This window comes from Biomphalaria glabrata, chromosome 6, assembly GCF_947242115.1.
Source record: "Biomphalaria glabrata chromosome 6, xgBioGlab47.1, whole genome shotgun sequence".
In the NCBI taxonomy this organism is placed as follows: Eukaryota; Metazoa; Mollusca; class Gastropoda; family Planorbidae; genus Biomphalaria; species Biomphalaria glabrata.
The window spans coordinates 9,645,293-9,672,344 of record NC_074716.1 but is presented as its reverse complement, the minus strand read 5'-3'; the positions used below and the strand labels follow the sequence as shown (position 1 = coordinate 9,672,344).

The following is a 27,052-nucleotide window of genomic DNA, read 5'->3' as shown; positions in this document are numbered from 1 at the left end:
TTGCATGAAATTAAAAAAAAATTTTAAGGGACATTTTACCCCACACTTGGGGCAAAAAGCCCTTCCAAGGGCCACTTACCCCCAAAGCAAAAATTGTGGTAAATAAAGAATTTAATTTGTTTTTTAAATCTCTTAGGTGTATATATTATTGTGTATATATATTTGTATGTGTAATTTTGTTTTCAAATATTTTTTTTATCCTTGCACACAAGAATAATAATGATAATTGATTATTAATTATGTTCAAGCAAATAAGGATTTTCTTTTCTTCGTAGATGTTTGTTTTTGTGTATAAATTTAGGCTGGTAATTTTGTTTTCAATTTTAGTTTGTAAACAAGATAAAAAAGAAAATTGATTAAAATGCAGAAGCAAAATTAATGAAAACTAAAAACTTTAAAAATTATTTTTATGTTTTTCAGCTCTTAGTTGTATGTATTAGTGTACCAGTAAGTAATTATATAAACACATGAATTTGTTTTTAAATAATTTTAGCTTGCGATATTTGGTATACACAAACATAAATAATAAATATTGACAAACAAATTTAAAAAGTATAAGTGAAATATTTAATAATTATAAATGTAATTTTTTCGGAGACATTGTTAAGTGGCATCCCATCAGCGATAGCTTTTAAAGCTCCTGTCAAGAATGTTGTCCATACGAGTCTTGTGTTTTTTCTCTGGTAATTTCTTAACATTTTCTGAAATGAAAAAAATAAAAAAAATAAAATTTTTTAAATTAAATTGTGCACATTTTAAACTTTAAAAGCTTATGGATCTCAAAAGATAAATATATATATAATTCCAAACATAGCAGGCAAAAGTAGAATAAATAATAACGATCTAGAAAATGGATGGCTACTTGGTCGTGCAGTTTGCGCGCTGGACTGTCGTTCAGATTTGTCAGTGGTCCAGGGTTCAAACCCTGCCCGCTCCCATCCTCCGTCGTCCTGCGGGAGGTTTGGACTAGGAAGTAATAATCTTCAACTCTGAAGGAACATCTGAAACATTTTACAAACAGAAAATATAAATCTATAGTTAAACTTACTAATATGGTATAATTTATAGACTAGATCTACAGCCCTACTAGATCTTACTATTACTTTCTAATCTAAGTATCACAAATACGCATACTAATTGCTGTCTCATCTGGATTGACTAGAATACCCCAAATCACTATTGTGTACAGAATAAAAATCTATTATTATAGATTTATATAATAATATAAAGATATAGTCAAGACATATAGAAATAGATCTACTAGATCTAGACTAGATATTCTATTAGATTTATTTATAATAGTTCTAGATTTAGATATACTTTTCTAATTTACATTTTAGACCTATTAATTGAACTTGTATTAATATAATTTATTCTTAGATTCCAGTCTAGAATTTTGTAGATTATTTGTATATTATAGATCTAGAATCTAGTTAATATAAATCTAGATCTAGTCTAGATCTGGAATGACTAGAATCTAGAATAATCTTAAATCTAGCGACAATGAAGTCTAAATTTTATATAGAGATTTCTATATTTTATAGATCTAGATCTTTTATGACCAGATTTCGATAAAGGCTTCCTGCCCCCAACTCAAATAGGCATTTTACCCCAACATAGGTGATGTTGAAACGATCAATATATTAACTTTCACCATGTCGCTTTTAGAGTATAGCAACATCTATAAGGATTTACTTTGAAAATCCTTTGCAAAGAATATTTACAATTAAGGATAAAATAACACATAATAAAAATACAGACAAATAAAATGAGCCCTTACCTTATAGTGAGATAGGTAGAAAAATTCAAAGTGATCTGTGACGATAAATTGACAAGCTACTACATCAAGCTCAACGTGCATTAAAAGAAAGGAAGTGAGCTATCTCAGGAAGTCTTAATTTGAATCATCCAATAAGCCATTCGCACAAAAATTAAGAAAGGCCTTTTACCCCTAAGGGCTTTTTGCCCCACGTTACCCTACTGTAACAAAAAGATCAGCTTCAAACTGAATTATTGGATTTTGCAAGGAAATGGGAAAATTTTCAAGCAACTTTTGAAGATGAATATAATTTGGTCTTTGAAATGGAAGTATCAGACTCTGTCTCAGACAACATTCAACAGTCTGAATTACCAGGCAACAACCATGAATGCAAATGAATGCAATTCTTGCAAAAAATGTATTGTTTCTTGTTATTTTGTTCTCCAAAAGTTTAATTTGCAAAGTCTTGCTTATTCAAATTTGTATCTGGCTTACAAATTTGTTTTGACATTATCCTCATCACAAGTTGCTTGTGAGAGGTGGTTTTCAAAATTGAAATAGGCCTACATTTTGAACAGATTAAGAAATTTGCTGAGCCTGTCAACTTTACAATCATTCATGCTGGTGTCTTGTGAGAAGGACCTTCTTCCAACAATCAATAACAATGATATCATTGATGTTTTAGCATCGACTAGTGAAACGATGAAAAAGCTGTTATACTAGTCATTAGTGAATTGAAATTTTAGACTGTAGTGTTTCTTATGTTTAGGTTGTTAAAACTAGGAGTTATTTAACTGTTTAATGTTGTTTTGCATAATTACGAATTTGAACATGTAATAAATAAAAAACATTCTTACAGCTTAAAGTAGTGTTTTTGAACTTTAAAATTTCATTATTTTTATTATTATATATGAAATAATTATAGAAACTAAAGAAAAATATATAAATATTAAATTATTGAAAAAAATTATATGAAACTCATGATGAAGTGGGCCGCTGCCATGACCAAATTTCCCGGACCGGTTTTTTAAGCCAGTCCGACCCTGATGCTCTCTCATTGAGGCTTTCAACTTGAATTGTAAAAATCTTTCTCTTTCTCCCTCTCTAGATCGAACCATCCCCCTTATTTTTTTCACATTGTAATGGTCTCTCATTTAGAACATTGAAAATGGACGGTCTGATCTTTCTCTCCTTCTCTTTCTGCCCCCTCCATTTTTTTAGCACCCTGTGAATCGTAATGCTTTTCAACATTGTTGACCGGTTTTATAATGCCCCCACCTTTTTTTTTTTTACATCGTGACCTCCATGACCCCATATCGAAGGTGCCGCCTACATGGACCAATAAATTCATGTTAAAAATAGCTGTGGTTACACTAGATCTATATAGGCCTACAGCCTCAGCTGAAAGAATCTTTTTTAAATTTAGGTTAAAAAAATATTTTAGAAATATTAAGTCATACGTATAAGCTTTATCTAACGAAGACGATAAATAGTTATAAGATGGAAGTAGTTGTTTCTTTAATACCTGGCGCAGGTACTTTTTAATGAAAATATACCCCGCCGCATAAAATGTAGGTCTTGCCTCGCCATTGTAGACTATGTATACGGGCACCGGCATATAAAACACGTAAGCTGACAGCGCGAAAGATCTTTTATTTTAAAAAATCAGTTATGAGACAATGGGAGACCAATCTACTTTATTGTATTTTTACATGTTATTTCAAGTTACCCGGTTCACGTTGAAAAACATGTACATAGCTATTCTAAATCTAATCTATTTCTTAATAAGCAAAATTGCTTAAATTGAACATTTTAATTAATTTTTTAGATTTAAATATTGAAGCGAATTTCCATCTTTTTAAACTTTACATTTTGAAAATTCATTTTTAAAGAAAGGTTAAATACTAAAATAGATCTATATATAATCTATCGTATCGAAGTATTAGAATTACGTATAGTGAGTTACCTAAAAAATTTTAAAAGTCTGTTCCCATGATCAATGATGCATATTTTAGTTTTAATAAGTTTATATTTTTTAGTTTGTGGAGGCAAAGGCCCTTGGTAGATGCACTGCCATAAATCTGGAGCTGTATTTACTCATTTCGAGCATGCTACAAGCATTTCTTAATCACATTTTTGACAGCTGTAAAAATGGGGAAACAAAAGTTAAAAAAAAAAACAACTTCAAAATTTGAGACCCATCTTTTGTGGAGGCCCTTTTGAATTTTCTTGTGGAATCCTTGGTACTGTCTGCCCTCGCTTAAATCCGGCCTTGAGTTTAAGTTAATATATTTATATATAGCATATAGTCATTATAGTATATATATATATATATTGTAACTGAAAGCTTCGAATTACAACAAAACTTCACTTATTATAACTTCAACTAATAAAACTTCAACTAATAAAACTTGAACTAATGGACCCGCAAATATTTAAACTCATACTAACAAAGACTTATTACTCTACAAAACCGTTACTATGTGAGGACCTATTACGCTACAAGAACCTTTACTATGCGAGGACCCTGACTAACTGACTTTCCCCTATTTTATACTTTTCTCAATCGTACATTCCAGTGTCATGGAAACTTCTCCCCTAATTATTTTAGTAACTTTAACCTTCTAGAAGCTGACGTATGCTATTTTTTTCCTCAACCTCTTCTTTTGATTGGATGCCTAAAACTAACTTGTTTGCGCTGGACAGCTCTGGCTAGATCTCGGGCTTCAAGAAACTGGTCAAAATAGGTCACAGTCTCGACTCGTGACAGTATGGTACTAAATTCATTAATGTACAGTTAGTTATATTTATATAGTGACTTACAGTCAGACATATTTAACAACCTAAGCTTGAAATAGTACTTTAAGTTCTAATTATTTCCATAAAAATGTCTCTACTAAAGGAAAGCTTAAGTTTGAAAAAATCTGACTGTTATTTAAAAAATTTGGCTCATTTGAATGAAGAGTTTTGTGTTCACTATGTTAGAGGAACCTCTTTTCTTTTGAGTAAACTCAAGATGTCATAAAAATAGTGAGTTATAAAGCAATGTCTTTTCTAAGGACATGCTTAATTTCAGCTGTGTAAAACCTGAACAGGAAATTGTTTCAAATGTCAAATGTGTTTTTAGATCCAAAATAGCTGCCTGTGCAAGTTTCTACTTCAATGCAATTGTTTAGAAAAAAAAATTCTTAATGCAAAATTAAGAAAATTAGGGTCTTAAAAGGGGGTTGCTACCTTAAGTGTTAAACTGTCAAGAGTCAACTGTTGGTCTAGTTTTATTTCTAGCTAGATCTAAATCTAGATTAAGTCCAAATCATTAGTTCATGCTCTCTTGTCTCTACTCTAGACTGTTATTTGAGATTATGTGGATCAGATTTTAGTTTTATATACTTTAAGGTAATCATTAATATCTGGAAAAGATTTATTCAGTGTCACAGCAAAATATAAATTAAATGTTAAATTTAATGGTAATCTAATTTACATCAGGTATTCTTCTCATTGTTTCAACATAAAAAAATAGTTTTATTCTTAACTTAGAAATGGCATTTTTAATTGTATTGTGATTTCTTTTTTATTGTGTTCTATTCTAGATTGAGGTAGAAGTTATAAAAAAAATCTACAGAAAGATATTCATTTTTTTCTACAATGGCAGACAGCCCTAAAGAACGTACTGAAATAGTAAATTTAGATCAGATCATGACTGATCAGCAGATAAAAGAAGAAAGGTGGACTTTTACAGCTTTGTCAGAAGCAATAAACACTAAAGAAAATTGCTTGATCTGGTTAGCCAAACGTCGGCTGATTAAGAATTCATGTAAATGTATTAATTGTCACCAACCAGCATCATTTATCTCTTATGAACAAGGAATCGATGGTTTCCGTTGGTTATGCCTTGACTGCAACATTAGAAAGTCAGTCCGTGATAATTCATTCTTTGGAGGTAGCCACATTTCACTTCTTCAGTTAATACAGTTGATATACTGTTGGTCTTATGACATGCCATTGGATAACATTATTCATGAAACAAAAATCTATAAAGAAACGGTCATAGCCTATTGCAATTTTTGTAGAGAGGAATGTGAAAAGTATATTAACAGGCATGGACTTTTAGAAATTGGTGGGATTGGTGACAACGGAGAACCAATTATCGTTGAAATCAATGAACCAAAGCAATTTAAGAGAAAATACCTTACATGTGAAAGTTGTTGGGTATTTGGGGGAAAAGAAAGACATTCAAGAAAAGGCTTTTTAGTGGAAATTCCAGATAACACCAAAGCTTCTTTAACTGAAGCAATAACAAAACATATTTTGCCTGGAACACATATAGAGTCTCGTAGCATTGCTGCATTTGCCAATATAGCAAAGATCCACAGTGGCATATACAGCCATTCTGTGGTTAAACAACAAGTTCACACAACAAATGTAGAAAAACTTTGGATGCGTGCTAAGAGATTGCTGAGGAGACAATTTGGATCCAGCACCATCCAATTCAGCACTTCTGTGAATGAGTTTCTGTTCAGAAATTCCATAGGGGATGGACATATTTTTGGAGCAGTACTTATTGCAATAGCTGAAGATTATGTAGTTTAATGAATGAATGCAAGCTATTTGTTCTTAAGTTTTCTACAGTAGTATATTTAATATTTTGTTTTTAAATTTAATTTGAAATATATTTTCAGTCGATTTACAAATTGTTTTAACATCGAAGTTAACTAGATAATTTTTATGATTATGATTTGTGTTATATAATTTGTGTTTCTGTAATCTGATGTTGTTTTTTTTTTTTTTGTAATACTTTACTGAAGCTGTTAGAAGAGTATTGTACTGGTATCACATAGTTTACTTGCAATGTGACATGGTATCACATAGTTTACTTGCAATGTGACATGGTATACATTTTCCTCAAAGTAATAATGTTTTGAGTATTTAAGAAAATAATGCTATTGTGTTCTTCTCAATATATAAACAAAGTGTTACACGATTGCTAATAATCTTAGAATAGTGGCCAAATCAACAACCGTCTGCTTTTACTTTAGAATTAGGTGGATTAAGGGATAGCTAAAAATTCTGATATATTCAAAATCCCAGTTTTCACCTGTATTTGAACCTGAGTTTCCTTGGTTCGGAAGCCAAGTACTAAACCACTTAGTCACCAAGCCCTAACATTTCTGTAAATGCCATATTCTTTCAGCTTATAAAAAAAAAGATACCTTTGGAATATGGTTTTCCCTCTATAGCAGTGGTCTTCAACCCTTTTGGACGCACTGCCTTCTATTCAAATATTTTCTCTCTAAAAGATCCACCAGTGGACTCCCGTCCCTTCCCAGAGAAATACTAGGGCCTAGAAAGAAACATGTGATAGCAAATTTCTTCTTCTCTTCTTCTAGCCAGTTTTTTGTACACTGTGCTAAGGAAAAATAGTGTGCTGTTCTCTTCAGTTTTTCAGCACTATGTATGGGGTATTGGTTATGTTGGGCTGGAGTGGTAGTAGGGTCTGCCTCAAGTGGATTAGGAAGGGACATTCAAAGAGGATATGGTTTACGGTTTCATAAGGGTGGGTGCAGTGTCTACAAAGGGGAGTTGTGTGGGATTTAGTTTGGCAAGATGGCTAATAGAAAATTTAAATAAAATACATTTTTTTTTGTACTTCATGCTGTTTGACAATGTTAGAAATGTCAGGCTTTAAATTAGTCAAAGCAAGGGAAAGATCTCCTCTAGTGGCTACATGCAGTTAAATGTAGCCATACCCTTTTCTGCCTCTTGTCCTCTCTCGGAATTCTTTTAATTTGACTGATAACATAATTTTGTGACTCATTTCTTCCCTGCAATCCAATTTGAACATCAGTAACATGTTTAATAAAATATGTACCAATCCTTGTTTCAATTTTTAAATTTATGACATCCTCGAAGCAAGTTGTCATTTCTTTATTGAGCATTGTTAAGTGAGTAGCATAGACATCAATGTTGTTAGGCAGCAGATCATTTATCAACAAACATTGTCCTGAGAGATTGTCAAACAAACATTATGACAAACAATGTCTCAGTAAAAGAGACTTGTAAGGATTAGCTTTGATTCAATAAAGGTCAGTCTCTTTCCTTGCAGACGCAGGCTCATTTCATTCATTTGCATTAGATGCCTACCATCTTCACTTGTTTAAGTCGTTACCAACTGATACATTTTCCTGTCTCTCAAAACATTCTTGAATTTTATTGCAGAGCTCATTGAAACGAGCAAGACATTCCCTTTCAAAAGCTAGAAAACCAGCATACAATAAGAGTTGAAAATGTGGCTAATCTTTTTTCTTTCACAGAACTGTTGAAAGACAGGCTAATTTTTGACATGGATGTGTATTTTAGTTATATTTTTTCTAATGAGACTAAAGTGGAACAAAGTTGTGGGCTATCATTGTTAACAACAAAATGTTGCCTCTAAATCACACATTGAATTGCAAACATCTCTGGATCTACCTTTTTTTATATAACTTATGAAGCTTTTGTAGTGTGCAACCATTGATGGTGCCGCATCACTTGCATAAGCCTCACATTTTTCTAGTGGAATTTCATTATTTACAACAAAAAAGAAAGTTTTTACTGAAGTTAAAATAGGTTTACCTTTTGTGTCAATACCAGTATATATTTAAAAACAAAATCGTCATTATCATCATGATAATACTGTACATACCCAGGTAACAATGAACAATCATCATAGATCAATGTAGACTCATCCATTTTATAGTAAATTTTGAAATTGGAAGTTTCCTTATAACTTGTTGCATCACATCACTGGCCATTTCATCAGTCTGTTTTTGAATCACATATATATAATACTTATAGGGATCTTGATGCATCACAGTGGAAATGACTTCTCATAATGTTGGAATGGTCATTTTTTAACAAAATCATGAGACTTATTTTTTTAATAGTTTTTTTTAAAAATAAGCTCTGCAATTTTTTAAGAGCCATTAAACCATCTTCTGCTTTGCCTTAAAAAAAACTTTAAAAAAAAATAGTCCAGTGTTAATTTTTTCATTGCTCATTAAGGTTCTTACAGTGTTGAAATCTTTGGATTTGTCCTTTTTGTTAGGATGCTTGCAATATGTTCCTAAACAGACTTGGTTTTAACGCCTCGTTTGAAAATATTTTCATGGAAAGTAAAACACATTGGCATACATTTTTCTCTTGTCTGGCATTGTCAATGTTTTCATTTTTAAATAAATATTAAAATATCCTATTTAATGTTAGCTTTAACATTTTAAATTAACATTATAATTATATTAAAATAATTTTGTTTACTGGTATACCGGACCGGTATTGTTGATCAAATAAACTAGAATTTAAAAAGCTTATTACCTAGTTTATTTATCAAGTAATAAATGCATATTAGAACTAAAAACCATAATAAACACTGGCTTGCAATTAAAAATTAAAGAAAAGGGAATTCCTGAACATAAAAATCTCTTAATGTTTCTGTTCTTAAATCAGAAGAAAGGTAATTATAATTTGCTCTTTTCTTTGCCAGCTCTAATTTTGACGAAATTTTAAAATTGTTTTGTTTCAAAGCACCTCTAGTTTTTTTCATCTCTGCCTGACCGTTTTGTGTCCAGCACCTTCTAGAGCTTCTTAGTGCCCAGCGTGCCTCCATCCGCCCCTTTGGCTTCCAGTGCCTCTACTTTCATGAACTTGCTTCCCTGGGGGCGTTTTCACTCCTATTGAAGACCGCTGTTAAACATTAATCATGACTCTTTTTTTTGTCCATTCACAACATTTATTTTTTTTTAGTTGTTAAGTTTCCTATTTAATGCCTATAATCAAAGAAAAGGAGCTTGTTAAAATAGCACCAAGGCGTCAGAACCATATAGTGTGAGAATCACTGTTAGGATTTTTGGTGGAGCTAGATAGACATATTTGAAATTATTTTGTCAGACTCTTGTTTTAAAGGGACCAAAAGCTATATTAAGCCAGGTACCAAACATGAATTTAGTAACTAAAATTACCTATTAAAATCAATTTCAAAGTTAACAAAAATTTAGTTATGGAATAATAGCTGTTGAAATAGCATAGACTCATTTCTGATATGTCACATGGTCTAGCTTATTACAGTAGCCTACATCTAGATCTTGATTTATAAAAGTGACCCTGTAATAAGGATGGTCTTGTAAAAGATACCTTAAGCTTACTAATAAATATTTGAAAAATGAAATTAAGACTTTGAAGATATTTACTAGGTGGCTGTAGATAAGGCAAAAGTAGTAAAATATTTAAATACCTGTCAAAATGAACAAAAGAATGAAAGAGAAAAAAATTCCAACACAAATTTATTGGTTCAAAAATACTCAGTCATGCTACTAACATGACGACACTATATTTTAAAAGCCTTAAATTCTATTTGCATGTTGCTAAAACTAATAGTAATATCAAAGATAGTATAAATATTTTATAAGTGAAGTTTCAACATTAATGACTGTTTTGTTTTATTTAGCATTGTGACAAATATTTCAAAGTTTTAAACACAAACATATGTGCAGGGTATATCGTTTTTGCATTTCCTTAGAGGTTCAGAGTCTGGCAACTAAAATAATTGGAGCTTTCAGTTTTCTCATCTCGTTGTGCTTACAATGTTTGTCACTCAAAAGGTATAACCTAAGGATCTAGGGTTTGAACCACCCCATGGAGCTCAGATAGACCACTTGCTTCTTTCCACTTAATGGCAATAAGATTAACATTTCCAAAAGGAGTTAGCTATTTCTGGTATTGTGACGGCAGGAGTAATTTCCTTTAAAAATGGTATATGAGGCCACGTAGACTGTGTAATAACCACTTTCAGGAGATACCAGCTTGACCACTGGAACTTGCCTCTCTATACTGTGGGAAGCATTCACACTTTTCTTGTTATTGACTGGTCCTTTGTTATTGGTTACTCTGGAAAAGTGTGCCCTCATCTGGAGATCTTTGGACTGAGTACAGGTACATCTTAAAATCAGTAATGCATTTGTATGTATTTATTTGATTACTTTTATAAATAAGAAATAGCCTCTGATGATTTCCAGGTAGTGTGTATATTTTTACCCTGATGATATTCATCCTATGGTAAATATTTGTTTCTATTCCTAAATGGGACATAGATAGAGCACTATAAAAATTGTTTCCATATAAATCCAGTGGTACTGTGAAAAGTGTACAATGATGAGAAAGAAACATCAAAAAACTCATTTTTAAGTCTAGCATTAAGTCACTTTTTGTTTTGTATATAAAAATAAAACTAACATGACATTAACCTCTGTTACTGTTTAAGAATATTGTGTAATTTTGTTTACGGTGTAAGAATTGTTATTTCATTGATTTTCAGACTATCTGGCATGCTTGTGTTTATGTTTTTGTTTACTTAAAATCTACAGTAGACATCATTTTTCAAAAAAATTATTATTTTTTCATTTCATTTTTAAGTGATGTAAATATCAAATGTCTGAAATCATTATAATACTTTTATTATTATGTTACTCATTTTGTTACTCATTTCTTTGTCCAATAACAAATGTGTATGTAGAACATGTAGACATGTATTAATTAAGTTCACTAAGAATGTCTCAGCAATATGCAAAGACCCAAACCAAATGCATGTCTGGCACATGAAATCATGATTGAAACAATTCATTTTATTCTAGAAGCTCAAGTGCTTAAAAAGAAATATCAATAGTAAAACAATGAAATAATTATCAATTAATAACAATAATAATAATAATAAAAATAATAACTATGAATAAAAGGAAAAAAACAGGATACATACTAGGTACGACACTTAGACACAGTCATATAATAGCTTATTAATAATTATTAGTATATGAAAAAAGAATACTTTTTCAGGCATTTGCCAGAAATATGTATTATTTATTTGATGAATAAACATCTAATTAAATACCATAAATATAAATATCATTAACATGCATCTATGAAATAGAAATACAATTGGAATTTAAAATATGTAATACATAATAAATTACTAAGCAAAAAATGTAGTGGCGGTGCCTAATATTCTTTTCTGACATGCTGGGCATTCACGTAACTTTTGACTGCATTCACTACAGGCATACAGGTGACCACAGGGCAGAAACAATTCTTTGATGGGGGCTTGCTTGCACATCCTACAGGAGAGGAGCTTATGAAGCATTTGATTTTCTTTCTTTAACAGTGATACAGTCACTTGTTTAGCACTTGTATGATTTCCTAGGATAAAACAAATGAAATCAAACTGCACTATAAACCGCTTGCAAAAAAATAACTGTATTTATTTCTGTTGCCTTAAGCCAAAACACACAATTTCAAATGATGGACATTTGGACTAAAAAGGGATGATTTACTTTTTGATTTATTTAAGTAACATACAATATTAAAACTAAGTCTACTATACTGAACACAATACTGGCCCTATAGCCAGGGTTGTAGCTAGGAATTTTCCATCGTTTGGGGACCCTGGGCAGCTTGACGTCTTTGGGGGCCTCTGCATTTTTGCGTAATATTTAATTTTTAATGTAAAAAACACTCATTTGGGGGATTTTCCAATTCTCCCTCCTCCTCCCCCCACCCTAGCTACGCCACTGCCTATATAATAAAGCCCTCCTGAAGAAGAAAAACTTTAATGAGAGCTGCCTGATCTATACAGTGCATCTCAGATATAGCGCTACTCATCTTAATCTTCCAACACTAAAATAGGAATGGAGAAGGAGAAATTTATGATTACAAGGACTTTTTTTTTTAAAATTGAAAACAACATTTCACCAATAAAAACAGACACGGCATACAGACGTCTTGATCTTTTTCAAATTTTGTATTAATAATAATAATAAATATAGCATTGACAGCATTGAACTGGAAACTAACCTTGGGATAATGTTGTTGGAGTTTCTAATCCTTGTCCCTCATAGTGGTCATTAGATGACACATTGGTTAAATTTCCTTCACTAGTGAAAGCAGCTGGTATAACGTCTTGTGTATTATCTGTGAACAGAAGATATATATCTTAACAGAAGACAGCAAAAGCATGTGTGGTCAGTGTGATAAGCAAAGAAAAAAAAAAGCATGTTTAATTCTAAATCAAATTGGTCAAACTGTGGATGTGTCATAGCAGAAGGGAAAACAAAATAGAATAAAGCAAATATGTAGAAAAAGATAATTGCGAATTTTTCTATGGCACTTAAGTAAGATTCCTAAATAAGTTATTACCATATACAAATCACAAAAGTAAAAAAAAAAAACACATCTAAGTCTAAGAAACATTGTGATACAAGTAACCAGTGTTGCTTATGAATAATTTTTTAAAATTATTTTTGGGTTAAATTTGTTATGTGCTCTACTTTTGAATCTGGAATAAGTTCCATACTGTAGAAAAACGCATTCAACTGAATTGGATTTCAATGCCAAAAAAAAAGTCAAATCGAAGTTGACACTGAATCATTTTAAATTTCATTTATACCCCATCTGTCTCCCTGCCATAAAAAACAACAACAAACAAGCAACCAGAAAAAAACTTTTAAAAACTAAATTAGACAAAGCCTACACACAAAAGAATTCTAATTTAGGCTTACATTTTAATTATTTCAATATGAAAAATTGGATTGATATTCTACACATACAATCTGAATTGGGCAAAAAAGGAATTATTTTAACTTCCAAAATGCATCATCACTCCATTGAAAGTAGTACAATTGTAGTAATAAATCTTTAAAAAAATATACCTGGTAACATAATTAAATCATATAGATCTTTATATTAAAACTGATAAAGGCACATTATTCACGCATACTTATTATTAGATTTATTTATGTTTTTGATTGCTTTACAATAGGAGGAATGCGATAAACTAGTATCTATCTATAGGGGCCTATATATAAATATATTTCTTATATTCATTAATTTTTTGGCTTAATAAATCAGTAGCAGCTCTTTTCAATGAAAGGAGCAAAAAGGACATTGAATAACAATGTGATGGAAGACAAAGTCTATATAAAGTTTATTTTTTAGTCTACATATTTTTAAACAATCTAATCTCTGTTTCGGTAGTCAATAAATGACTGTTATTTTTTACATCATTAATCAATAAATAATATAATGACTCAAAAAAAAAAAAAATTTAAAGATCTATATTAGTAAAAAAAAATGTTTGTAAAATGTTTGACATGTTCAGATCACTGACTTTGTATGCTAAAGAATTGTTTTAGAAATTTCGTGTGGAGAAAACAAAATTGTTGAAAATTTTAAGTAAAAAATAATTTGGCCAAGTGTTTATGTAGAAACAAAGTACAACTCTTAACCGTGCATGCCACATCTTCACGTCTTTACTTTAATAGTAAAAGGAAAACACAGTCATAGAAATCTGTAGCTTCTTTTTGCTTGACTTTGAGAAAGTGTCGTGAAGTAAGAAGTAGACAAACTAGCATCCTCAGAAATATTAAAAGCAGAAGTAACTTCTTAAACTCTTAGGCTATAACAATAAAGAACTAGAGTACACAGACTATGAATGTACTTATCTTATCAGCCAATCAACATTGTGGTTTGAAGAAATGATTTCAATAAGGAAATAAGATTTTAATGTGCCTCATTAGATCCAAATTCAATTTACTTGTTGGGTCGGTAAACCAAGTATTGGCTTGAGTACTGTTGGCCAGAGTCCAGAACTGGGGTTTGAAGGCAACTTTCTTATAGATATACAATCAGAGGTATGATTAATTAAAGGTATACAGCTTGAAGCATTTCCCAGAAAGAGTTTAAACTCAAACCAGGTATTCAAAATTAAAATAAATTATTAGAAATTTTGAAAAAGAAGATTAAAAAAAAAGAAAGAAACACACATATGTATTCATAAGGTGACCAGATATAAGTGGAGCGAAAGTCAGTATGTCGCAGTGTACTTCATTGAGGAGGAACATTATTTTCAAGTTTTCATGCTTCTTATCGTGCATTTCTGAACCAATTCATCAAAGCAGAAGATAGGCTACTTCAAGAGAATTGACATTCAATAAACAGAACCGCTACATGGACTATTGACGCAATGTCTTCTTATTGTGAACGCTGTCAAAAAAACTGGGCACCACTAACTTGCTTCTTTAATTTGTTAATTATATAGAGGCCAAAACTTAAATAACGATTGATTCACACTTGGTTCCTGTATTTTGGGTCACACATTTCTAAACAATTTGAAAGTGCAAACCTTGAATAAAAAGTTATTAGGCCTGTATAAACTTTATCAAAGGCAAATGTACATTAAGCGAATTGATCTATCTAACTAGTATTTACATGTTGGAGAAGTATCTTAATGGAGGCTTACTAGGAACTTCCAAATAAAAATTACGATCTGCATTCAGATGTTTCAGAAAACTTATCAACATGTCTAGCATCGCTAGTGGTTGATTTTTCTTGTCAATGAAAAACTCTGCCTGTATGTCCCTATAACTTTAATGTTCGTTTTGTCTACATTTCTTACCCAGTCATCGACTAGAACTAAAGCCAAGCGAAGAAATATTTTATGCTAAAATTGATGAATAGAATAAACGAGAAACAAGCGGAACGACAACACGACAAAAATAGAAAGAAAACTTGCTAGTGCCAGTTTCTGATAAGAAGGCAGGTCGATGCTGCAAAGTAAAAGCACTACACATGCCTCTAACACAGATGTCTGCTAAGCAGCAAACATAAAATAAGGATTAAAAAAAACCCACTGCAATTCGATACTTTCAGGCCAATAGTCAAACGATTATGAAAAATTTTGAAACAAAATAATGATCAACTTTTTCTTATGAAAGCGGGACATTGGCCGTTTGAATGGAAACATTTTTATTTATGTTACATTCAGGATCAATGCTTTTATTCTGGTTGTCAACTACAAGATACGTACATATTTTGATGGAAAATTACACCTCTTTGAGTGTCAACATGGTACTCTGCTGAAACATAAAGCATCCTTAATACTGAAACATCTTTCAACTCGCGGATGGAAAAGTTCAAGTATATATTTAGATTTAGCAGCTCAACAACTGGAGACACTTTAATAGAACAGGTTCCCTCACATTCCTTGCAATGGCCATGGATAAAAAAGACAAGTAGATCTCTGAGGTCATCCACAGCCCACAATTCTCATGTGGGGCCAGGCTTGGAAGAGAGGTTGACGTTTTGCTCAAATCAGCTTCACATTAATTAAAAAGCTCAATTGTGTCTTTAATCCTCGTTGCTACTCTACCATCAGCAACAACTACACTGTTTGCTTGATTGGGGTCTTGTCCTTTAGCATCAAGTAGAACAGATCCTCCATTAAGCAATGAGTTTCAAATTTCTATGGCAATGGCAATGTCTTCGATTTTGAAGATTAAGGATGAGCGCAATGTTTCACATGATTACACAAACCCAGCTGCGACCTGCATATTTTCCTGCATCTCGTGCAGACGAGGCCGTTGTCTGCAGTTGTTCTATACTGTAGGCCCATTATACACAATGAGCTGTGTTTGAAGTTGAACCTGCCTTCTGAGCGATTATGTTGTAACTACACAAACCCAGCTGCGACCTGCATATTTTCCTGCAACTCGTGCAGACGAGGCCGTTGTCTGCAGTTGTTCTATACTGTAGGCCCATTATACACAATGAGCTGTGTTTGAAGTTGAACCTGCCTTCTGAGCGATTATGTTGTAACTACACAAACCCAGCTGCGACATGCATATTTTCCTGCATCTTGTGCAGACAAAGCCCTTGTCTGCCGTTGTTCTTTGCTGTAGGCCTATTATACACAAAGAACTGTGTTTGAATTTGAATCTACCTTCTGAGTGACTATGTTGTTGTCGCAAGCACCATGCATAATTGTAATAAACTTCGATTTTTTTTCTCTTGATCCTTGATGCAGTTTTTTCGTTGCTGTAAAAAAATAGGATAACTGGTTAACTGTTGAAGAACCTGAAAGGAAGAGATAGTAAAAAAAATGTTTAGGACTGTTTAAAACGTATCTGAAAGTTAATTGACTAGTTCATTACAAGAGCTAATTTAATACCTAAATTGATTGGACAAATGTTAAATTCTATCATTCTATTCTTCCATTCTAGACTAGATCACGTTTCTAAAACTTTTAAACCTTAGTTAAACAGGGAAAAATCTGTTGGGCATTAATTATATATAAACTAAAATAAACGTTAACCAGTTTAATAAAACTACCGGTATATACACAAGTAAACATCTTCAAAGAAAATGAGAAAAAAAAAAAAAACTTACTCTAAGGGAAATTAACATTTCGTTTCCCATGTTGCCAACAATTTACCAAAGACATTGTCAAATGTTTGTTTGTACATGTTTTGGATGTGTATCAGCTAGAGTTTACGATTACTAGTACACATTAACATCTCAAACTACAAATTATAATAACTGCAAACTATTATTAAAAATGCATGTAGAAAATTGAATCATAATTAAAGAATGGCATAGATATGAATAGACATAAGTAACAAAAAAGATGAAAATGGTAAGGAAAAAACACATTAATTTAAAATTAAATTTATGGGACCAAATATAGAATGGCAAATGACAATTAAATCAGGTAGGTATTTAAATTTAAAAAAATGAAGTATTAGCTCTTCACATTCATAATTGTGAATTGTTTACACATTATTTTGAATAGTTTACACATAATTGTGAATTGTTTACACATAATTGTGAATAGTTTACACATAATTGTGAATTGTTTACACATAATTGTGAATAGTTTACACATAATTGTGAATTGTTTACACATAATTGTTAATTGTTTACACATAATTGTAAAACAAAAACAGTAAACCAATTCAGTTTTAGAGTTACTCAAATAATGCATATGCAAGTACCAGTATTTTATTTGTTTGCTAAATGAGGAATAAAAGCACTTTAGCAATATACTAAATGAAAAACAAAACTAATTAGTAATACTAAGAGACTATATGCAACAATTACAATACCATTTTTTAAATTAAAAAAAAAATGATGATGCCTTAACCTCTTGTAATTACCTTCTGGCAGGCTGCTCTGTCCGATGGCATTACTCTGTGTTGAACTTGGTTGTTCTGTGTTTACTGCTGTATTCTGAGTAGACCTAGGTGCAAGTAGCATTTGAAACTTCGGAGTGTCCAAACCATTGCTGTCATTCAATGGTGCTGCAGTCTGTGCAGGTGACTGATCTAGTAGCAAACAATTAATAATACATACTCATAGGTGTAATAGTAGTAATAATAATAATCACAGGTGTAATAGTAGTATTAATAGTAATAGTACACAATCTACACATGATAACAGTAACAGAATAAAGACTATATAATCAAATCATGAAAAAAAAACTCTTTAACGCTATAGTATGACCTCACTCGAAACATAGTTTTTAAAACTCTAAGGGCTGCATAAATATATGACAGTACCGCTAATAATATTAACAAAATGAAAATTCATTGCCCATGGTGAACTAGGTCGAAGGACTGAGGAATTGTCTTAGATTTCGATTATATTTGTAATCAAGTCTGACATGATTCAAGACCATTTACTTTATCTTTCAGACTCGAAAGCAAAGTAGCAATTATACAGAAAACACTGAGCCCTAATCTTGAAATACAAAAACAAACCAAATAAAATACTCACAAAGACATAAAAAAATAAAGACACATTTATAGTTCCATGTGTTAAGACAGATTTGTACAAATACTCCGTCTTCCCTAGTACTATTAAAGCATGGAATGGGTTGTCTGAACCAGCCAGGAAAACCAAACACTTGGCAGAGTATAATAACATGCATGACTAAATGGACATGTTTGTAAAATGTTTTACATGTTTCGGATGTCCTGCAGAGTTGATGATAGTTTACTTCCTAGTCCAAACCTCTTGCAGGATAAAGAAGGATGGGAGCGGAGAGGATTTGAACCAGGGACCATCGATAAATCCAAACGACAGTCCAGCGCGCAAACCGCACGACCAGGCAGCCATCCAAGAAATAGGATTGCGTAGGTCGCAATCATCTTCTTTTTTTTGAAGTAAGGTCTGTATTTTATAAGATAAGATAAGAATTTTCTCCACTAATCAAGTTGCTGCAGATCGTTTTATAAGGTTGCAGATACTGATTTTATTGGATGAAACTAGCTCTCTTTTACAAGAAGATAAAAAAAGAAAGAAATTGTATAATTACAAAGTTCACAAGACACCAACTAAGTCTAAACGTCAGAGTATTGTTTCAAAGTAGAACGTCATTTATACGGACGTCACTTATCAGGGACGTCAAATATCCAGAATGCCTTTTTTTGTTTTACAGTAACTTAGTGGACTATCTGATTTGCATTGAAAGATCAGCGATTATTTCTCTCAATAAAGGTAAGTTACTATGTTTAACACTTATTGTTCCACTGCTTTTTTTACCTGCATTTTATGTTTACGTACGGCAAAATACCCCCATGTGAATTTTTTTTACACTCTTGGTGAAATGGACCCTATATAATAGTCCACATTCGATTATCCGAAACGATCGAATATTCGGACAGACTGTTCCAAATTAATCCGGATAATCAATGTTATAAGAAACTGGAACAGACACAAAATAGAGCAGCGAGATTCATCACAAACGAATATTCACACTTAACCAGAGCAACACCTTTAGTAAAATCACTAAATTTAGAAAGCCTTGAGGACAGAAGACTCAAAAGTAAAGTAGCAATTATACATAAAACACTGAACCATAATCTTCAAATACAAAAACAAAATTTAATAAAATACTCTGAAAGACACAAAGATAAACGCACATTCCTCGTCCCATATGCTAGGACAAATTTGTACAAATACTCCTTCTTCCCTAGTGATATTAGGGCATGGAATGGGTTGCCTGAGCTAGCCAGGAAAACCAGTGACTTGGCAGAATTTAAGTCATTGGTTAATATGCATGACTAAATGCAGGACGCGTAGGACGTAATCATCTTCTTTTTTGAAGTAACGTCTGTATTATATAAGATAAGAAAATAAGATGTACTGTAACGCTGTTCCTACGCGGTAACGCTTATGGTGAGCACTAGCGTACTGTTCAACACTAGTGAGGGACAGATCGTTGAGACGAGATAAAGACACGGTTGATTCCGGCCTAAGTAAATGGAGAAACATAACTTGAGCTTGGTTCGATCCACTTAGATTTATAGAAGTAAACATCGTCAGTGGACGGGCCAGCAAGGTGAATCGAGAGTTGAAGATAATCTACTTCTTAGTCCTAACCTCCCGAAGGGAGATGGCAGGGTTTGAACCCGAGACCACCACGCATACCGCAGGACCAGGTAGAGTAGGTTCTCTGTGTGTTGTCTGGTCAGGAAGTGTCTGGGAAACTGTGGAAGAGTCGTTGCTGTGAGTGGAAGACATTCCTGTATAGTACTTGTAGATTATCGTTCTTGAGACAACCAGAAGATAGCGGCATGGACCGTGATCCCGTGTTAGGGTTGATATAGTTGATAAAGGCCAAAGAGTAAGAGTGTAGGAAAGTGAAGACCGAGGTAACATAAGTGAATCCTCCAAGCCAGAGTTCGAAGACCTAATAACCAAGAATAACCAAATTATTGTTGATCGTCTCACATCTTTTATCACGTTATAAACATCATCCATTTTTTTTTTACCTTGACGTATAGTTGAGTTGCTTCCCTTAGATTCGTGACAGTATTATCATGAGCGAATATGGTATGGAAACTATTGTTTTTTGCATAGACTTGGAAGGAATGTTATTTGTTTTTTTTTAAGTATATATTTTTATTCCACTGCATTTCCAAATACTTTGGTATTATTCCTATTACATAAAAAATAATATTTATTTAAAAATTAAGGAAATAAAAAAAAATACCTTCATTGGTAGAGTTGCTATTTCTCCGTGCTAAAATGGACTGAAGCAAAGAACATGATGGTCTGAATTTAGTATGCTCCACTAATACATCATCTCCCAGCTTCCATGATCTCAAACCTAATCCACACTGAAAGCAACGCACACAATCCCCATATCCTAGTAGAGAAATTTGTAGAGATTTTAGTTTTTGACAGAAAGGTTATTAGACAAAACAAAAGAATACAAAACAAAGCACTTAGACTTATCTATACAAACTAAAATTAAATATAATAATAAAAATCTAATAATAATAATAATAATCTTTATTATACATAAGGAGAATTGTCTTACAATTTGTTCATTATAACAAACAAAACATTATAACTATAGAAAACCAAAATATACATTCACACCAGACTCACTCATAATTTACATGCGAAAAGTTTATATCAGATAGTTGTTATTTAATGATTTGATTGCCAGGGGAACAAAAGAGTTTTTGTGTCTGTTTGTCTTTACTATCGGTGTCTTGTATCTCTTTTGTGATGGCAAAATCACATAATCCTGACCCAAAGGGTGGTTTTTTATTTCTAGAATCTTCTTAGTTTGTTTTTATGAATGTCCAGATGTTTTTTTTTTTTTGCCAATGACTTTACCAGCAGCATTTCGGATTCTATGAAGTTTATTTTTATTTTTAATGTTCAGATTGCCATACCAGTCAGTGATATTAAAACTTAAAATATTGCAGATGTTAGCGTGATAAAACATAGCCAAGTCCTTTTCGCAAACATTAAACGAGGACAGTTTCTCAGTAATCGTTATCTTAGCTGCCCTTTTTTTGTTGATATAATCAGTTTTGCAATATGTTAAGGGCGTCAATAAGGTGACTATGTTTTTTTTTTATTATCTAGAGCTAGAACAGTTATGTTAAAAAGTTCCCCTTTCAGACCTTGCGATCCAAGGTGCAGAAGATGTAAAGGTCATCTATTTCTATGGCCCACCGTTAATGAGGATGGCATGTGGCCAGCACAACGACCAACCTTTTTTACTTTTTGACAACTAATGTCATGTACGCATTAGAGCTGGGTGGTCTCTGATGTGCCCTAAAGATCCCGAAATTAAAAAACTCACTTTTTACTAGGATTTGAAACCGGGACAGCTATGTTCGGAAGCCATGTGCTTTATCACTTAGCCACTGCGCCTCCATAGTTATTCAATACCTGCATAGAAAAATCCTATCTGTGCCAACATGTTGGGATCTAAAATATTTGAAAACATCCAACTTTGCAAGCTCTCACGTCTCTTCTGTAATCTGGAATACATTGGATACAAAGGGAAATCACCATTCAATGATTGTGGTGGAGGTACTCCAGCAGACGATAGAACATTTGGAGCAGGCAGATTAGAAGCTCCATCTTGACTTCTGGTTATCGATCTTCCACTCACAAGAAGATATTCTGAACAAGTAGAATATAGAAAACTCTTTAAAAAAACAACAAGAACATAACTTATATAAGGGAAAGAACTCAGCACTACAACTATATCTGTCAATAATGTAGAATTTATTTCCCTTAATCGATATCAAACAAAATAATTATTTACCAAATTTTATTGACTCATTGGGTAATTTAAAAAATCGATTCATGTCTAGTTAGTTATAATAAATAATTGTTTTAAGTTTCAACTTGATTCAAGAATGGTCGTGGGAGAAATAATCAACTATCAAAGGGGACGAAACCACCCATACATATTTAGCCGTATCTGTGAATACTGAAGTGTTACTTTCCCTTGTTGGTTTCAAACAAATTATTAATTACCAGTAGTTAATTGATTATTTGGTTATTTTTTAAATTGAATCATTTTAAATAGTCCATGCTAATGAATAATTGTGCGAGATTTCAACTTGATCCTACAATGGGACTGGGAGAAATATTGTATACATACAATATACAAACTTTTTACCAGTTCGACAAACAGACAGAGTGAGTTGATTAAAGCTTTGTAAAAAGAGGCTTTCGTTTGAATAACATAGTTTGTCTCAGAATACACTTCTAATTTGTTTTTTTTTTTTCTGCATAAATTAAAAAGAGTACGAGTATATATTAGCATTATCAAAACCATAAAAGCTTAGCCTGTTTGGATCAATGTAACTCTTTCCAGAAAAAAAAACAACAAACATACAAAGAGTAAAGTCTAGAATATGTTAAATGGCGTCATTGGAATCTCAGTGCAAGTATGTGGGAGAACATTGACCAAGATAGGAGAAGATGTAGAAATATTCTGTGTTCCAGTACGACCCTTGCTGACAGCGAAAGGACTGAGGCTGGCTAGAGAAAGGACTGAGGCTGGCTAGAGAAAGGACTGAGGCTGGCTAGAGAAAGGACTGAGGCTGGCTAGAGAAAGGACTGAGGCTGGCTAGAGAAAGGACTGAGGCTGGCTAGAGAAAGGACTGAGGCTGGCTAGAGAAAGGACTGAGGCTGGCTAGAGAAAGGACTGAGGCTGGCTAGAGAAAGGACTGAGGCTGGCTAGAGAAAGGACTGAGGCTGGCTAGAGAAAGGACTGAGGCTGGCTAGAGAAAGGACTGAGGCTGGCTAGAGAAAGGAAGAAAGCTGCTCTCTCCGCTAGCCCTAAAAAAGATTCATGAACTGTTTTAAAGTTGCCCCGTTCTAGAATCGGCGTGTTTAGTCATAGGAGATTCTGTACAGATACAAGAAACGAACCTCAGTAATCTATCTATCTATCTATCTATCTATCTATCTATCTATCTATCTATCTATCTATCTATCTATCTATCTATCTATCTATCTATCTATCTATCTATCCATCCATCCATAATTCCATCCATCCATCCATCTATCACCTCTTGGAGCAGCTACACCCATTTCATCTAAATCGTTGATGGCATTGTGTGTCCAGATGTCCAAACGCCAATCTGAGCTGTCGGATGACCGCTTAAATGTTATGACCAAAGCTCCAGATGATCCGTTACACGTTAGGGAGTCATACACCAGAGCGGTGCGTTTGTTTTCATCTAAGTCTGTGGGATATCATTGTTATTATTTTATTGGTGGATACAAAAAAAAACAACAACAAACAATATCACACACAGCCTAACATTTTTAAACTATGATTGGGATAGACCTTTGCTATATATATATATGTACATAATTACACTAATATCTCTGAACGCATTTATTAGTTTATAAACGTTATTTGCATTTATAAGTAGCTCCAATGTATACAAACAGTAAAAGATGTTCATAGTATAACTTTCTTATTCTTGGTATAACTATGCCGTAGGCCCATATTATTGCCACAATTCTAAAGAATATTTATACATGTCCCCCTTCCAAACCTTGCGATCTATAGGGCAGATGATGTAATGGTCATTTGTTACTGTGGCGAGGGTGTCATGTGGCCAGCACAACGACCAACCACCTTTAGTTTGACCCAGCTAATGTCAGGTACCTATTAGAGCTGGCAGTCTTTACAAGGATTCGAACCAGGGACATCTATGTTCGGAAGCTAAGGACTTACCACTGAGCCACCGCGCCTATAGACCTATAAAGAATGTTTATTGACAAGAAAAAAAAACAAATTAAATTAAGGAAAATTATATTAATTAGAATAGTATGGAAATAAAGAACAGACAGGTCACCTGGAAAGAATGTCAGATAACAGAGAAACGAAAATTGTATACAGGCAAAAATCAAAAGGCAGGCGACCCAAAGGCAGACCCCGAATGCGATGGATTGATTATTTGGAGGCAGAGCTGCAACAGCTTGGGGTTATGGTGTTGAGAAAAAAGGCCCAGGAGACAACTGAATGGAAAGATGTGTTGAAAGCAGGCCAGAGCCCCTCAATGGGCTATAGCGCCACTGGGATGGACGGATGGAAATAAAACATTATCAACACGATTTTATTGAAGAATAGCACTGCATAAACAAGTTCCCTATTTCACTATGAAGAAAGATAAAAGTTATATAACTTCCTTGCAACTAAAATATAAATTCTAATGTAAAATATATACTCAACATAGAAATCAGGCTGATGAGACTTGTGAAATGTTTTATACATTAGCTTTAAAGGACTCAGATGTTTTATACTTTAGTTTTAAAGGACTCTATTTCAAGCTAGTTTAAACCGTATTTAGTATTTGAAATAAGTGTTGTTGTTTTTTTAAAGTTAAACAATATAAATGGATATAAAATCAAATCAAACAATTGGTAATTGATATTTAGCGATCTTTTGGGAAGATAATGTAAGGTTCATTTGTTTCTCTGGCCAACTGTTAACGAGGGTGTCATGTGGCCAGCACTAACACCTTCAACTTCCACAGATACCATTAAGAGTTGGATGGAGTCAGGGGCGTCCTAGATATCGAAATTTCAAATCTCTGTCTTTACAGTGTTCTGAATCCGCGGCCCTAAAGGTGTTGGCTCTTACAACTAAATAATAAACATGAAAATAAAAATAAAAACTTATATTAGGTGTAATTGTGTTAATCAGTCGTGTAACAATGTGTATAAGTGGACCATAAACATAATAAATCTGTGGTATTAGAAATATTTTTACCAATTGTCTTTGTTCAGCTTTTAGCTATCTCAATGCGCTATAATCCTATCACTTGTCTGGACCAGTTGGGGAAAGTTGAGGGAAGAAAGGGGTATCGTGGTGAATGTTTACATGATCGTTTTTAAATGTATAAAAATGTTCATTCAGGGGATAAAGAGTCATCAAGGGCACTAATTCAACTTATACCACCACATCTGTCAAATACGATTTCTATCCATTGTTCTAGATACAGTACCAAACAAAATAATCAATTACCAATAGTTAATTTACTAATTGAATAATTTTTATTTATTGATGTTGTCAGGTAAAAAAAATAATTGTGCAAAATTTCAGCTTGATCCAAGATTGGGTGTAGGAGAAATAACGTGTACAAACTTTTTACCAAACAGACAGATAGACAGAGTGAGTTGATATAAGCTTTGTAAATAAATACTGTTACAAATGAACAGTGATAGGTAGAGGTCAACGTATGACCCCGGCGAGATGACACAGCAGCTAGTGTTCCCTGGAATCTACATGTACAAACAAAGACAGGATGTGACGTGTCCACACGTGTTGTTCCAGGGGACGAACAGATCTAAGTAGGGGGACAGTTACTAATGAACAGTGACAGATAAAGGTCACTACGTGTGACCCCGACTTGATGACACTGCAGCGAGTGTTTTCTGGAATCTACATGTATAAATAAAGACAGGATGTGACGTTTCCTGACATGTTATTCCAGAGTGTTTGTGCAACTTTGGACAAGCGATTAGGGACTCTTTATAAGCCAGAGAGTTAATGTGAAAGTCAGTCGTATGGAGTCGTGAGTGAGCCGTTACTGTCGAGACAGACTATGTAAGACATGTGCGGCTCTGTGGAAGAGAAATGTGTACGACTCGATGCAAGTTAACTAGGGTAGAGTTAACTGGAGTGGACTACTGTCGTTAAAGTCTATACAGCGAACTACAGTGGACTTGAGCCGTTACAGTCGATACAGTCGATGTAAGACGTGTGCGGCTCTGATTCGGTAGACTTGAGTACGACTTGGTTCAGCTTTGGGAGACCTGGAGCGACACTGGGAAGTGTGTCGTTGGTCTGTTCTGTGGAATACGGCTCGAGGAAAGTTAAGAAGAGATGAATTGCAACGAAGTGAAGAGTTGAATTGCAACGAAGTATAGCTAACTGTAAACTGACAGATATTGTACAGTCTTCTACGCTACATGTTACAGTAACGAATTGTTAGAGTTAATAGTCATTAAAGTTATATGAAACTGAAAGTTTAGTCGTCAAGTTCTTTGCAGTGTTTTTATTTGTGTGCCAACTAATACATCTAGCCAGAAAATTCAGAAATACGTAACAATTGGTGTCAGAAGTGGGATCTTTCTGGCTAGAATGTATTCCACCAAACTTCTTAATGAACTTGACATGAAAGAACTTAGACAAGAGCTTCGAGAAAGAGGTCTACAGCTTAACGGAAATAAGGAAATGCTAACAGCACGTCTCAGACAAGCCCTGTTGGAGGAAGATGAGAATCCTGACACTTGTCAATTTGAAATCAAACCTAATACGATGGAGCTTCTGAGAACTTTGCAATACAAAATGAACTCGGTGAAAGAGAGCATTAAGAAGATAGAATCAGAAATCAACACCAGATTTTCTTCATGTAACCAGTTGATCAAAGCCATGAATGAAAATGAGCAAATAGCTACCACGAACAACAAGACAGAAGAACAAACAGATACGATTAAAGATCAAACGAGGACCATGATGAACGAGCTGCTGAACACCCAGCAGTATCAGATTGAGTCGACAGATAAAAGAGCTACACCATTGATGAACAGCGAACAATTGTCCAACCAAGAATGTGGCGTTACAGACAATTACGATAGGGATGCTGGTGATGGTTG

The 27,052-nt window shown here is 33.3% G+C and overlaps 2 protein-coding genes and 1 long non-coding RNA gene across 17 annotated transcripts in view; 1 reads left to right on the top strand and 2 right to left on the bottom strand.

The window, feature by feature from the left end:
• Positions 1 to 544: 544 nt before the first annotated feature.
• LOC129926833 (uncharacterized) lies at positions 545 to 3,188 on the bottom strand. The gene is made up of 3 exons (XR_008778587.1): positions 1,781 to 3,188; positions 863 to 1,001; positions 545 to 701 (listed from the first exon to the last, which is right to left on the bottom strand). It is a non-coding gene; the product is annotated as an uncharacterized LOC129926833 (long non-coding RNA).
• Positions 3,189 to 3,434: 246 nt separating this feature from the next.
• On the top strand, positions 3,435 to 11,251 carry LOC106076695 (uncharacterized). 8 transcript variants are annotated; one of them, XM_056034040.1, is made up of 3 exons: positions 3,531 to 3,655; positions 4,466 to 4,533; positions 5,350 to 11,251. In XM_056034040.1, exon 3 carries the CDS (start codon positions 5,405 to 5,407, stop codon positions 6,347 to 6,349), a length of 945 nt encoding a protein of 314 aa, XP_055890015.1. In that variant the 5' UTR covers positions 3,531 to 3,655; positions 4,466 to 4,533; positions 5,350 to 5,404; the 3' UTR covers positions 6,350 to 11,251. The 8 variants fall into 8 exon arrangements, with proteins under 8 accessions (XP_055890018.1, XP_055890015.1, XP_055890021.1 ...); XM_056034043.1 differs by lacking the exons at positions 3,531 to 3,655; positions 4,466 to 4,533 and adding an exon at positions 3,435 to 3,509; XM_056034046.1 differs by lacking the exon at positions 4,466 to 4,533 and having other exon boundaries at positions 3,535 to 3,655.
• LOC106076696 (uncharacterized) overlaps positions 10,058 to 27,052 on the bottom strand; it is a 32,497-nt gene continuing 15,502 nt past the window's right edge. For 5 of the 8 annotated variants that reach the window (XM_056034027.1, XM_056034028.1, XM_056034029.1 and 2 more), the window contains 6 exons: positions 23,449 to 23,625; positions 21,809 to 22,045; positions 20,610 to 20,765; positions 17,770 to 17,937; positions 12,635 to 12,751; positions 10,058 to 11,980 (listed from right to left, as the gene is read on the bottom strand). In XM_056034027.1, coding sequence (XP_055890002.1) covers positions 11,757 to 11,980; positions 12,635 to 12,751; positions 17,770 to 17,937; positions 20,610 to 20,765; positions 21,809 to 22,045; positions 23,449 to 23,625 — 1,079 coding nt within the window. In that variant the 3' untranslated portion in view covers positions 10,058 to 11,756. Of the gene's footprint in view, positions 11,981 to 12,633; positions 12,752 to 13,076; positions 14,449 to 16,556; positions 16,691 to 17,769; positions 17,938 to 20,609; positions 20,766 to 21,808; positions 22,046 to 23,448; positions 23,626 to 27,052 lie in introns of those variants that run through there. The other 3 variants (XR_008778703.1, XM_056034031.1, XM_056034030.1) reach the window with 3 other exon arrangements.